Raw genomic sequence first — 13,008 nt, forward strand, 5'->3', positions numbered from 1 at the left:
CATAACTTTTAAATATGTAGCGATATGGTGTGGGAGCAAATGTTCGCGTGTGTGTATAGTTGTAAAATTTTGCTGGCGTCACATCATGATTAAGTGGGAGAAAAGTTTTTTTTAATGTTTATTTTTGAGGGGGGAGGGGAAGGGGCAGAGAGAGAGGGAGACCCAGAATCCGAATCTGAGCTGTCAGCATAGAGCCCGACGCGGGGCTCGAACTCACAGACCTCAAGAGATGGTTAACTGACTGAGCCACCCGGGTGCCCCGGAAGAAATATTTTTTAAGTTCTTTGCCCATTTTTCCATTGGGTTATTGTGTATTTGTTTCGTTTTTGTTTTTGATATTTGGTATTGTATGATTTCCTTATATAGTTTGGATATTAACCTCTCATCAGGCATGTGGTTTGCAAACATCTCCTCTCATGCCGCCTTCTCGTTCTGTTGGTGGTCCCCTTTGCGGTGCAGAAGCCTTTAGTTTGATGTAGCCCCGCTTGTTTGTTGCTGCTTTTGTTGACTCTGCTTTTGGTGTCCTATCCGTGCCTTCGTTGCCAAGACCAGATGAAAAAAAAAAGGGGGGGCTAATGACTCGAATAGACATTTCTCCAAAAACGACACACAGATGGCCAGCAGACACGTGAAAAGATGCTCGACGTGACTCATCGCCAGGGAGATGCAAATGAAAACCACCATGAGATACCCAGTCATGCCTGCGAGGACGGCTCTTCTAAAACAAACAAAGCAAAACAGAAGAAAGTTCTGGCAATTCTATGGCGAGAAAATGTGGCATGCACGTAAATTAGAGCATCGGTCAGGCTTAAGAAAGGAAGGAAATCCGTTTGTGACGACGCGGCTGAATGTGGAGGACGCTGCACTAAGTGAAATGAGTCCATCACAGAGGAGGGAATACTGCGTGGTTCCCCCTGGAGGACTCTGCCAGGGTCAGACTCAGAAGCAGAGAGCGAAACGGAGGTTACCGGGGTCCGGGAGGAGGAGAAGATGGGGAGATGTCCAACGGGCACAAGTTCCAGTTATGCAAGATGAACCCGTTCTAGATTTCTGCCGTGCCCCACGGCACCTGTGGGGAACAACACGGTGTCGTGCGCTCAGAAACTTCAGGGGCTGGATCTCATGCTGTTCTCACCACAGACAAAAGGGACAGCAGGAAACTTCTGGGGGCGACGGATACATCCATCGTCAGGACCGCGGGGACAGTGTCACAGGTGCGTGGACACGTGCAAAGCCATCAAATCGTACACCGCACACGTGTCCCGGTTTCTGTGTCTCCGTTATTTCTCACCAAAGGGGTTTTTAAAAAAGCAAGAGAGCTCGCGCTTGGACGGCTGGGTGTGCCTGCCGCTGGCCAGCTCGGGCTGTTTCCTCTGGGCCAAAGTAGAAGTAAGTTAGTCCCCATTTCACTGGATTATTGACATTATTGAATGACAGCACCAGCATCATCCTAGTATGTAATAAGTGCTCAAAAATATCACATCTTATTCTGCCTTAGTTTACTTCGTGCATGAAAACATCTTCTCAGCTCGTCAGTTATGTACTTTGAGGCCACAGATGAAGTCCTCCGCGTAGCAAGAATTGCGGGTCCCCACTTTGCAAGTTGCTTGCACCACGGTCTGTCCTCCGTGGCTGTTGTCAGAGTCGTGATGTGACACAAACGCCTGTCGGTCGGCTCGTCAACGTGCTGTTCCCTTGCAGATGCCCCACCCTGGGTCACCCCGCTGTGTTCCCCGTCCCCCAGCCCGGTGCCCGTGGGACAGACACGCCGGTATCCGCCGCAGCCTCATACCGTCTCGCACCGGCTTCTGGACGTCCTCTCCTCGGAACGGATGACACACTCTTGTCCATCCGCGGTCGTAAGAGGGGCTAACGTCTGGTGTCGTGACAGCTGCTCCTAGCCCCCCTTCGTTCTTCTGTGATCTTTCAGATGAACTTCCGAAAGATTCCGTGCCCCCCACCTCCCAAAACGGTTGTCTTTTGACTACTGTATAAACTTCTAATTATAGGGGCGCCTGGGTGGCTCAGTCGGTTGAGCGTCCGACTTCGGCTCAGGTCATGACCTCGCGGTTTATGAGTTCGAGCTCCGCGTCGGGCTCTGTGCTGACAGCTGGGAGCCTGGAGCCTGCTTCGGATTCTGTGCCTCCCCCTCTCTCTGCTCCTCCCCGACTCATGCTCTATCTCTCTCTGTCAAAAATAAATAAACACTTAAAAAAATTAAAAAAAAATTTAATTCTAACGATAAATTAATCCTTAAAGAATTAGCCTAATTAGAACATCTTCCCATCCGTCGTTTGTCTCCAGTCTCATTCACTCACATAACCTCTGCATTGTACAGTTTACCACATCTGAGCACCAACTGTAATGTTATTCACCTAACAGTTTTGCTCAGATTGACTTCCTTTCAAAACATACATACCAACTTCCGCTTCTCCTTGCCTTGATCACTGAATTCCAAGGTTTCATATACTAAATATGATTTTGTAACGCAATTAAGATGAACCTATAATAGTTAAAACAGACCCATCTGTGTGCCCCCCAAGGTCACCACTGGCCCGCCTCACACCGGCCAGTCCCGCCCCGGAGACCATGGCCAGGGCCTCGGCAAGGTCAAGTTCTCCCTGAGAACCCCTCCCCATCTCTTTGCAGCGGGCCGAGCAGCCTCCTTGTCTCTCTTCCTTCTGACCTGTCGGTATTTGTTTTATTTGGTTGTTATATACTTTTTGTATGCTTTGTCGTGTTTGGTTTCACGCTTTCCACTTAACGATGCTTCTTAACACGTTCCTGCTTGGAGACCCCATCTTCTTTCTTTTCTTCGGAGTCGTGGAATTTACATCATGGCCTCCGTGTTACTTCTTCTGTTAGGTTGGTGCTCACGCCTCCCGAAAGGCATTCTCGCATTTGTGTTTCTTTGCTTGTTAGAGCCCATGAATCTCCGTATCCTCGAGTATACGTTTTACTACAATGACAGCTGTGGAATTTAAATAAAGCTGTAGATTTGCTTTATCAGCATAACAAAAACGATTCTATTATTAGCTACAATTTTAATAGCTCTGCTGACATAATTTTTATCTTTTGAACTGAAATGCGCAGGGAAGAAATCATTTTAGCATGAAGCTAAGCTGGCTAGTCATTCGGAGTTAGTTGTGAGACGGTCACAGCGGCGTTTCAACTGATTGGCATCTCGACTTGTCACGGTGATGCTGAAAAGGCAAAAATTCTTCAGGTTATAAAGGTATTTCTTTTTTTTTTTTTTTTAAGTAATGAGAACAGAGAAGGTGGGGTCATACAAAATGCTGGAAAAGATTAGAGCTTTAAATCCTTTTCTGCTCTGTGTTCTGTCACTTTAGAAGAGGACGAACATGGAACCCTCGTCCCTCAAGTGTGTCGCCATCCCACTGGCGAGAAAGAAGGGTAGCCCGCCTTTGTTGCCTCAGTAAGGACTAATATTCCTATGTTACAGATGAGAAAACCAAAGCTAAGAGACTAGCTGACCAGTCGAAGGTCAACAGACTGAGGAAAACTCAAAACGTCACCCCTGATCCGGTGCACCCGTCTACGCAGCCAGTGCGTGCAGCCGTTGTAGACGTCCCTGATTAAGTGGTCCTCGCGTTTCTGGGAGGCGGCCCGCCCCATCTGCAGGCAGCTCCCAGCTCAAGGCGGCTCCTGTCCTCTGCTGGTATCTGCCTTCCAGAAGCATCTACCCTTGTCTCCCCCACCCCCCACTGTACTTTCACAGAAGAAGCCTCCCATTGAGAAAAGTTCCTAAGTATCGGAGAACTATTGGTCCCTCCACGTTCAGGGCTTTCCCACTTTTGATCTTTCAAACTCCATTTCCTGAGCACTCAGGATCGTGACCCGCTTCAACTTTTATTTAATTTGGTGTTATTGTTTTCTATCTGTCATCCTCAAGTCTGATGAATAACTACTTTTAGCCCCGAGACTTTCCTCTGTGGCCAGAGGCCTGGCATTTGGTTCGTTGGTTGGTTGCAGTTGGGGGTCTGGGGTCGCTGGGTTCCAATCCTAGTTCCCAGAATGGGACCTTTCTGGAACAGAAACGGCCATCGCAGCTTATCAGTACACCGTGAGAGCTGACACTGTCCGGGTGTTCAGCATGGTGACTGACTCGTGCCATATGTCAACACGTGGTGTTTTATTTTGTTTTTACTTCCATGGCACGGAAGTCCTGCTAGGAGCTTCGTGCGGGGCTGGGGCCACGGAGCTGTGGCTGCCTCACCACCTCCCCCACACAGGGTCCGGCAGCTCCCGGAGCCTTCACCTCGGGGCCCGTTTAGTTCAGGGAAAGGGGGCTGGGAGCGAGGGGGCTGAGACCGCCTTCCTGCAGATGCCTCGCAGGACGGCCCCCACCTGGACTTGGGAGGCAGCTGTCCTGTTCCTCATAGGTTTGACAACAGCAAATGTGACTGAGCCTACCCCACGCCGGCCCAGGACACGCAGAGGGGTGAGCTAGGGGCAGCCTCGATTTCCTTGAGTTACTTGAGAAAGAATGAGCACTTCATGTGGGAAGTGAGGGCTCCGGGTCCCCAGTCCAGACCCACACTGTCAACGAGCCTGTGAGTCTGGGCCAGCCGCTTCCCATTCCTCCGCTCCCTGCCACATAAAAGTTTGGGACCACACACTTGCTGGCATCCTGAGGTTCTAACCACCTGCTAGAATTCATCAGTTCATAGAAAGGGGTTCCACCTGAGAGTCTGGGGTCAAGTGGAGGATTCCACGGGTCCATTTCATCCCCGCTCAGGAAGAAGGGCACCTCCTTCCCGAAGGTCGGCGGGCCTCCGGGCTCCCGGAGTTCCTGTGTATCTTCAAGGTTTTAAAATTACCACCTCTGGTTCCTATTCCTCTTCGACATTGCAGAATGGTTATTACTGATGATTAACCAAACGAACGTTTAAATTTTAGAAGTCAAGCCACTTTTAAAGGCCCATTTTATACAATTTATGACACTTTCTCCCTCTCTACCCTCATAATTCCGAAAGCTTTTATAAGTATAAATGTGTGCTAGGATTCGCTTTAGGTTTTTCCCTTCTATTTACAGCAGGTACGGGTGCTTTTGGTTTTATTAAGCATTTTAGCGCTGTTTAACTTTTAAACTAAGCATGTATCGCTTTTACTTTAAAAAAATTTTTTTTTTTCCAACGTTTTTGTTTTTTATTTTTGGGACAGAGAGAGACAGAGCATGAACAGGGGAGGGGCAGGGAGAGAGGGAGACACAGAATCGGAAACAGGCTCCAGGCTCTGAGCCATCAGCCCAGAGCCCGACACGGGGCTCGAACTCACGGACCGCGAGATCGTGACCTGGCTGAAGTCGGACGCCTAACCGACTGCACCACCCAGGCGCCCCAGCATGTATCGCTTTTAAAAACTAATCCAATAAAGACGCTCAGAACTTGAGACATGAAAATAAAACGTGATCCCGCTATTTAAAGAACCATCATGAAAATGCCGACGTATTGCTTCCCGGCCTGTTCGTCTGCCTCTCCTGATGCTTCCTGCAGATTTAGTAACATACGCGCCTCTTATCTCTTTCTGTTCGTCCAACCCAAGGACAGCATTTCCCATATTATCAAAACATTCTTCAAAAACGTTGTGTCCATGTTACATACATGTTAACAACAGGACATCAAAAACCAAAATGCTTTCAGGCGCCCTCACCCACGTGGGCGGTACAGTCCCGTGAGGGACGCAAGGCTCGAAGTGTTTCCCACCTCCAGTTGAGGATCCACAGCTCAGAGGTGGGACGGAACTTGGGTGGTTCCGCTCACAGGCTCGGGTACCATTTATCAGCTGTGTGACCTGGAGCCCAACAGAGAATCTGAGATTTATTGAGTCTAAAGGTCACGTCACCATAGGGGTCCTGCTTAAGGAAAAGAATAAAGACCTCACTCTTGAAAACTTTACTAAAACGTGATCCTGTGAATAAATTGCTTTCACCCCTCCCATGGCCATGCAAAGGCCCCGTGCACGCGAAGAGCCCAGAGCTCAGGCTTCACTTGCTTCAAGATAAATAAATCTGCCTCCGCCTGGGCAAGAGACTTAACCTACCTTCATCTGCAAAATGGAGACAACAGAAGTGACTTTACCTTTTCTTAATTTGGGACAACTGAAATTCTCGATTACATTACCAGACCACACTCTGCACTCTGCAAGCTCCTTTCTTTTGCTAATAATAATAATAAAACAAAACAAAACAAAACAAAACAAAACCATGGCCACCTCGGGAAGTTCTTGGGGAAAGCGTCCTGTATCGGGAAAAGTAATTAAGCTCTGGGGTCCTAAAGGAGCCTGGGAAAGTCTAGCCAAAAACTAGGGAGGTGGGTCTATTTAAAAACAGAACTGGACTTTGCAAGTTTTATCATGTCTTGGCTTATTAAATCCACTAATTGAGAATTAAATTTTCCAGATTGTTACTTTTATAACAGCACTCGAGTGTCAGAAAATCCCCTGACCCGTCAGCACAGGATACAAGTAGAGAAGATACGAAGTGACTGTGGGTTAAGCACCACCCCACCCCAAACTAAGTACGTTTGCTTAGTGCTTTGTAATTTACAGCGAGTTACCTTTCACCGTCATTATCCATCGGCTCAAACAACCCCCCGAAGGCAGGTGGGACGCTGGATACTAGCCTCTTCTCAGAGACCAGCGTGCTGAAGCTGAGCTCGGCTGGGGGGTCGGGTCTGTCAAACATCACCCTCCTAGACTCTCAGGAGGCCCTTCGATTTTGTGGGCGTCTTCAGAAAACCACCCGATCTTTGCACAGGTGTTCCTGAAGCACTCTGGTCTACGGAGGGCGGCCCGGGCTGCACCTGACCACAGGCAGCTCTCCATGCATCCGTCGGGTCGGAGTTTGAGCTGATCCTCCAAGTGGGCTCAGATGTGTGACTTCATGGAACACCTGCAGTTACGGCCGGGTGCAGATCTGCTGGGGGAGAAGGACACCTGTCAGTTCCACAAAGTGTCACACACACCGTCCTGGGAATGACCCAAGGACCCCAGGGACTCTCAACAACATGGGTTTCTGATTTAACCCACCTGAAATCTTAACACTGCAGGTAGGAAGGCAGGATGTGTGCAGGCCTGTCCCCCTGCAGGAGCAACCCTGGGTGGGGGAGCCCCCATTTACCTGTGTGCGGGCCTCACTAGCAGTGGACGCTGAGGAACAACTTTACTTTTCATGGTGTTGTTTGAAAAAGGAAACCCCACTTGGCCCAATCGGGAGGTTATTAAATTCCTGGAAACGGAGCTGAGAGGCCAGCAAAAAAGCCTGTGGTGTTGGCAACATGTAAACGCGGAGGCCCTGGGAGTCCTTTCCCTGTCTGCCCTGGCCTTTATAGGCCCTGCGCAAGGCCATTCCCGGCCAGGACCCTCTCCACGGAGAACCTCCTTCCTCCGGGCACCCCCTCCTCATCCACAGATGAGTGGGACAGGAGCCCACAAACCAGGTTGAAAAAGACAAGAATTCACTAGAGTACTAGGCGGTGGCTCTCCAGAGGACTTGCCACCGCCTCTGCCCCATCTCTTTCCCTCTCTCTGTCTCACGCACACCCCGGACTCAGGGAAGCAGACACAAACATCCTGACGAAATAACCACTCTGAGCGCCTTCTAAGCCTCATTTCCCCGAGGAAATAATCAGCACCTCTTCTCCAAGACAGCTCCAGGTGAGCAAGAAGGGAACACCTTCCCGTGCTCAAAAGTAAAGGCGTTTGCGGCACTGCCCACTGATTCCCGAGCGCGCTCGCATCTACTGTCACAGTTAATTCTCCGAACCCACGAGGTGGCCGGGGCAGGTACGACCTGCCCCCTCCTTTCACGCATGGCACCCCGGGGCCCGGGCGCTCGCGCTCCTCCCGGGCTCACGCAGGGAGAGAACACCCGGGAGCCTCCGCCTGTGCGCCCTGAGCTCGCCCCGCGGCACCGGCAGGCCCCCCGCGTGGGCCCGTCCGCGGTGGCGGCCACATGGCCGCATTGTCCCGCGCGCGCGTCCCGCCGAGCCGCGCGGACGCCGGCGCTCTCCGCCAACCGCAGCCCCCGGCCGCCCTGCCGAACCGCAGCCCCCGGCCGGCCGGGCGCGGGGACGAGGCGAGCCCGGGGGCGCCGGGAACCACGAAGAGGGGCGCGCGCGGGGCCCGAGGGGGCGTCGGCGCCCGTGCCTGCGCAGGGGGCGGACCGGGCGGCGGCCGGCGGGCAGGCGGTGAGCCCCGGCCCGGCCCCCAAAGCCTTCTTTCTTCCCTCGCGCTCGGAGGCGGCCGCGGGAGCTCCGGAAGGGGGCGCAGCTCGCCGTCCCCCTCCGGCCGGTCCGGGCGCGCCCTCCCTCCGCCGCCAACTCCACCCCGAGAAGCGCACAAAGAACGGCGGGGCGGCGGGCGCACACCTCCCGTCGGGGCGGGGCCGCGGGAGGGGCCGGCGCACGCTCCGCCGCGCCCGCCTTAAAGGGCCCGCCCGCTCCTCGCGCGCACCGCGCATGCCCGGCCGCGGGGCGGGGAGGGACCCGAGAGCGGCGCGCGCACGCCCGCGCCGCCCGCCGGAGCCATGGCCGGCGTCCCCGCGGTGGCGGCGCGGCGCTCGTGCACGCGTCGGCGCCCGCGGGGGCTCGGCCGGCGCGCGGGGCGTGTGCAGGACCCCCGCCCGCGCCTTCCGGAGGTCGCCGGCCGCAGGGCGGGCCAGGCCCGCGCTGCGGCGGGGTTCCGGCTCTCCGATCCGCAGTTTCGGGGCCACTTGGACGGAGTGCTGCCCGGGGGGACCGAACTGCGGGCGCGCGCGCGAGGAGCGATGCGGGCGGGCCTATGCCTTTGTGTCTCCTGCGCTCCCGCGCAGGTGGGCAACCCGCGCCAGGAGCCACTTTGCCAGTGCGCACCGGGACCCCGAGTCCCGCTTTCCGTGTCCGAGGACTCGGACCGCCCTTTGGGGCGGACAATAGACCCTTCTCCCAGTGGCACCGTGGGCTCTAGGGGTGGCTTATTTGGGGACGCTAACGGGACTTTCGCAGGACCGCTCGCTCAGAGCCCGGCCGCTGGCAGCAGAGTTGGGCGCGTTTTCCTTTCTCAATCGCGCGAGGGAGGAGATCTGGGGACAGACTGTCCTCGGCCGATAGGTACGCGCGAGTGTCCCGAGCCTGCCGGTCCCGCATTAGACAACAAAGAGAGGCGTTAGCGGCGGCGGGGGAGGGGCGCGGCCGGGAGGAGGACGGGGCGGGCTGCGGCGAGCGCGGGGGTGGGGGGCGCTCGCTCTCCGCTCGCCCTGACCGCGGCCTCCGCCCGCCCCCGGCCCGGCGCGCGCCAATCGCCTCCCCCAGCGATAGTGTCAGTAGCATTGTAGTGTCAGCTCCCGCCGGTGACGTTGCGCCTCCCTCGTCCCCCTCCGGAGCCGTCTGGCTGCAGAGGCTCAGTCAAGAGGCGGGGAGGAGAGGAGGAAAAAGCGCTGAGTGAGGGCGGGCGGGCGGGCGGGAGGGAGGGAGTGGAGGAGCCGGGGAGGGGCTCCTTAAAGAAACGCTGCTGTCGCTCGCCTGCTCGCTCCTCGCTCGGCATTGTGGCCAGCCAGCCGGGCACTCGGGGGGTACGCGCGGCCGCCGCTCGAGCTTTGCCCCCACCCCACCCGCCGGCAGATCTGGGGTGGGGACCCAGGCGGGGGCTCCTGCAGCCACTGCCCGGCGCGGACCGCACCGAGCGCCCCACTCCTCCCGGCGCCGAGAAAGGAGCAACGGAGCCCTCTGCAGCCGGCCGGCCTCCCCGCCCCTGACCACTCGCTTCCCGGCTGCCTTTGTGGCCGCAGCTTCTCGCCGCCGAGCCGAGGGCCGGCGGGGGCGCGGCGCGCACGGCCGAGCGATGCCCAGCTCCCTGTTTGCAGAGCTGGAGCGCAACGGCAGCGGCGGCGGAGGGGGAGGCGGCGGCGGCGGCGGCGGCGGTGGCGGCGGCGGCGGCGGCGGCGGCGGGGGAGAGACCCTGGATGACCAAAGAGCCCTGCAGCTCGCGCTCGATCAGCTCTCCCTGCTGGGGCTGGACAGTGACGAGGGCGCCTCTCTGTACGACAGTGAGCCGCGCAAGAAGAGCGTGAACATGACCGAGTGCGTGCCGGTGCCCAGTTCCGAGCACGTCGCCGAGATCGTGGGGCGGCAAGGTGGGTCCGGCAGGGATGGGGAGCTGGGGGGGGGGTGGGGGTGGGGGAGAGGGTCTCGGGCCACCGCCCCGCGGGGAGGGCGCGGGAGGGCTCGGGATCCGCGGCGCCCGCGAGCCTTGACGAGAGAGGAAGAGCCGCGCGAGGGGCCGGCGCCCCAGACAAAGAAAGTGCAGGCAGGCTGTCTCCCGGAGCCGCGCCGCTGCCACGGCGGGATGCACTTCATCCTGCTAAAATCACTGCCTTCTCCCCTAGCGCCCCCCACCCAACCCACCCCGGGAAATAGAATTTAAATATAAGATGCTTGGGGGAGGGGGCCTTTGATGGGTCCTTTGGGAGGGGGAGGAGGAGGAGTGAGCATCGGATGGGAGGAGGATTCTGGATTTCTGCAAAGCGGAATGGAGCCCAGAGGAGGAACAATGGGTCCCGGGACTGCCCCCCCCCTCCCATCAGTCCCCCAGCTCTGGTGGTGGGGGGGGGGGCGGATCGCGGCTCCGGCCCTCTTCCCCGGACCCCTTCGCCTCGTCTTCAGGGCGGACGGCGCGCCCCGCTGGATCCTAGCGGCATCTCCCCAGCTGACTTTTTCTGGGATTCTCGGGTTTGCTCGGGACGACTGCAGTCACCGGGGGAGGGCTGGGCAGCCAATGGGCTGTTCCTCGAGCGCCTCGCGGGTGGAACCCGCTTCCCAGCCGGTGGCGTGGCCCGGGGTCAGTGAGGGAGCCGCCCCCTTTCCGCCCAAAGCGTGTCCTGCCGTCCCGCAGCCCTGGGCGCGGGCGGTCCCAGGTCTCCGCGGTTACCCCGGGATAATGGGCGTGTCTGTCTCTCTCTCCCACTCCCTCCCCTGCACCCTGGCTCCCAGGTTGTAAAATCAAAGCGCTGCGGGCGAAGACCAATACTTACATCAAGACCCCGGTTCGCGGGGAGGAGCCTGTCTTTGTTGTGACGGGCAGGAAGGAGGATGTGGCCATGGCTCGGAGGGAGATCATCTCTGCCGCGGAGCACTTCTCCATGATCCGCGCCTCGCGGAATAAGAACACGGCGCTCAACGGCGCAGTGCCCGGGCCGCCCAACCTGCCTGGACAGACCACCATCCAGGTGCGGGTGCCCTATCGCGTGGTGGGGCTCGTGGTGGGGCCCAAGGGCGCCACGATCAAGCGCATCCAGCAGCAGACGCACACGTACATCGTGACGCCCAGCCGAGACAAGGAGCCGGTGTTCGAGGTGACCGGCATGCCTGAGAACGTGGACCGAGCTCGCGAGGAGATCGAGGCGCACATCGCCCTGCGCACGGGCGGTATCATTGAGCTCACGGATGAGAACGACTTCCACGCCAACGGCACGGATGTGGGCTTTGATCTGCATCACGGGTCCGGCGGGTCCGGCCCGGGCAGCCTCTGGAGCAAGCCCACCCCCAGCATCACGCCCACCCCCGGCCGCAAGCCCTTCTCTAGCTACCGCAACGACAGCTCCAGCTCGCTCGGCAGCGCCTCCACAGACTCTTACTTCGGCGGGGGGACCGGCGGCAGCACAGCCGCCACCCCGCGCCTAGCGGACTACAGCCCCCCCAGCCCCGCGCTCAGCTTCGCCCACAACGGGAACAACAACAACGGCAATGGATACACCTACGCGGCGGGGGAAGCTTCCGTGCCTTCCCCCGACGGCTGTCCCGAGCTACCGCCCACCTTCGACCCGGCCCCCGCCCCCCCGCCTGGGGCGCCCCTGCTCTGGGCTCAGTTCGAGCGGTCCCCGGGGGGCGGACCTGCGGCGCCCGTCTCCTCTTCCTGCTCTTCCTCCGCGTCTTCTTCCGCTTCGTCCTCCTCGGTGGTCTTTCCCGGGGGCGGCGCCAGCGCGCCCTCCAATGCCAACCTGGGGCTGCTGGTGCACCGCCGGCTGCACCCGGGCACCAGCTGCCCGCGCCTCTCCCCGCCCTTGCACATGGCGCCGGGGACGGGCGAGCACCACCTGGCGCGCCGGGTGCGCAGCGACCCGGGCGGAGGGGGCCTGACCTACGCCGCCTATGCCAACGGGCTGGGGGCGCAGCTGCCGGGCCTGCAGCCGTCGGACACCTCCGGCTCGTCGTCGTCGTCCAGCTCCTCCTCCAGCTCCTCCTCCTCGTCGTCGGGGCTGCGGCGGAAGGGCAGCCGCGACTGCTCCGTGTGCTTCGAGAGCGAGGTGATCGCCGCGCTCGTGCCCTGCGGCCACAACCTCTTCTGCATGGAGTGCGCCAACCGCATCTGCGAGAAGAGCGAGCCCGAGTGCCCGGTCTGCCACACCGCGGTCACTCAGGCCATCCGCATCTTCTCCTGAAGGCGGCGCGCGCCTGCGCGCACCCCGCGGGGAGGGGGGGGGGAGAAGGGGGGGACCCCCCCCTCCCCTCCCCTCCCCTCCGGCCTCACTCCCCCCACCCCCACCCTGTCCGCGCCCACCCGCCGCCTTGGTGCCCCACCTTCCCCCCCCCCCCCCCCCCCCCCCCCCCCCGCCCTGCTCTCACTCTGAGGTCCAGAGGAGCTTGGAAAGCTGTAGTATCCGCTCATTTTTAAAATGTAATTTTTAAACAAAGGAACTTGCCAGGATATCTGCATCAAGAGTACTGTAGCCTGGGAAGCCTCTGATCTGAACCACCTGAAATGCATGCTCTATAAATAATAGGAACGGCGACATTCTAGTCATGATAGTTTTTACACTGTACTTAATAGGAAGCTTCCAGAAGAAGAAGACCCCACAAGTTTTCCATTTTTCTTAAAGTAGGAGAAAAAAAAAAAAAGAACAATAATTATTATGATTAAGATGGTAATAATAGTGCTTATGGGATGTGTGGACTGTTTTACGTGTGTTCCCCTCTGTGGCTGGGTTCCTCCGATGCTTATTCTAGAACACAG

The 13,008-nt window shown here is 58.0% G+C and overlaps 1 protein-coding gene and 1 long non-coding RNA gene across 2 annotated transcripts; one reads left to right on the forward strand and one right to left on the reverse strand.

The window, feature by feature from the left end:
- Window positions 1–2,185: 2,185 nt before the first annotated feature.
- Window positions 2,186–8,014, reverse strand: LOC125158986 (uncharacterized). Its single transcript, XR_007149631.1, has 3 exons — window positions 7,051–8,014; window positions 6,579–6,937; window positions 2,186–3,203 (listed from the first exon to the last, which is right to left on the reverse strand). It is a non-coding gene; the product is annotated as an uncharacterized LOC125158986 (long non-coding RNA).
- A 1,476-nt stretch (window positions 8,015–9,490) lies between these two features.
- MEX3B (mex-3 RNA binding family member B) lies at window positions 9,491–12,473 on the forward strand. The gene is made up of 2 exons (XM_047846708.1): window positions 9,491–10,132; window positions 10,989–12,473. Exons 1-2 carry the CDS (start codon window positions 9,841–9,843, stop codon window positions 12,434–12,436), a joined length of 1,740 nt encoding a protein of 579 aa, XP_047702664.1. The 5' UTR covers window positions 9,491–9,840; the 3' UTR covers window positions 12,437–12,473.
- Window positions 12,474–13,008: the final 535 nt, after the last annotated feature.

Source organism: Prionailurus viverrinus, unplaced genomic scaffold (genome assembly GCF_022837055.1).
Source record: "Prionailurus viverrinus isolate Anna unplaced genomic scaffold, UM_Priviv_1.0 scaffold_40, whole genome shotgun sequence".
In the NCBI taxonomy this organism is placed as follows: Eukaryota; Metazoa; Chordata; class Mammalia; order Carnivora; family Felidae; genus Prionailurus; species Prionailurus viverrinus.

Coding starts and splice junctions, on each gene's coding strand:
- MEX3B (XM_047846708.1), top strand. CDS start 9,841: ATGCCCAGCTCCCTGTTTGCAGAGCTGGAGCGCAACGGCAGCGGCGGC. Junction 10,133..10,988: donor CGAGATCGTGGGGCGGCAAG/GTGGGTCCGGCA, acceptor CCTGGCTCCCAG/GTTGTAAAATCAAAGCGCTG.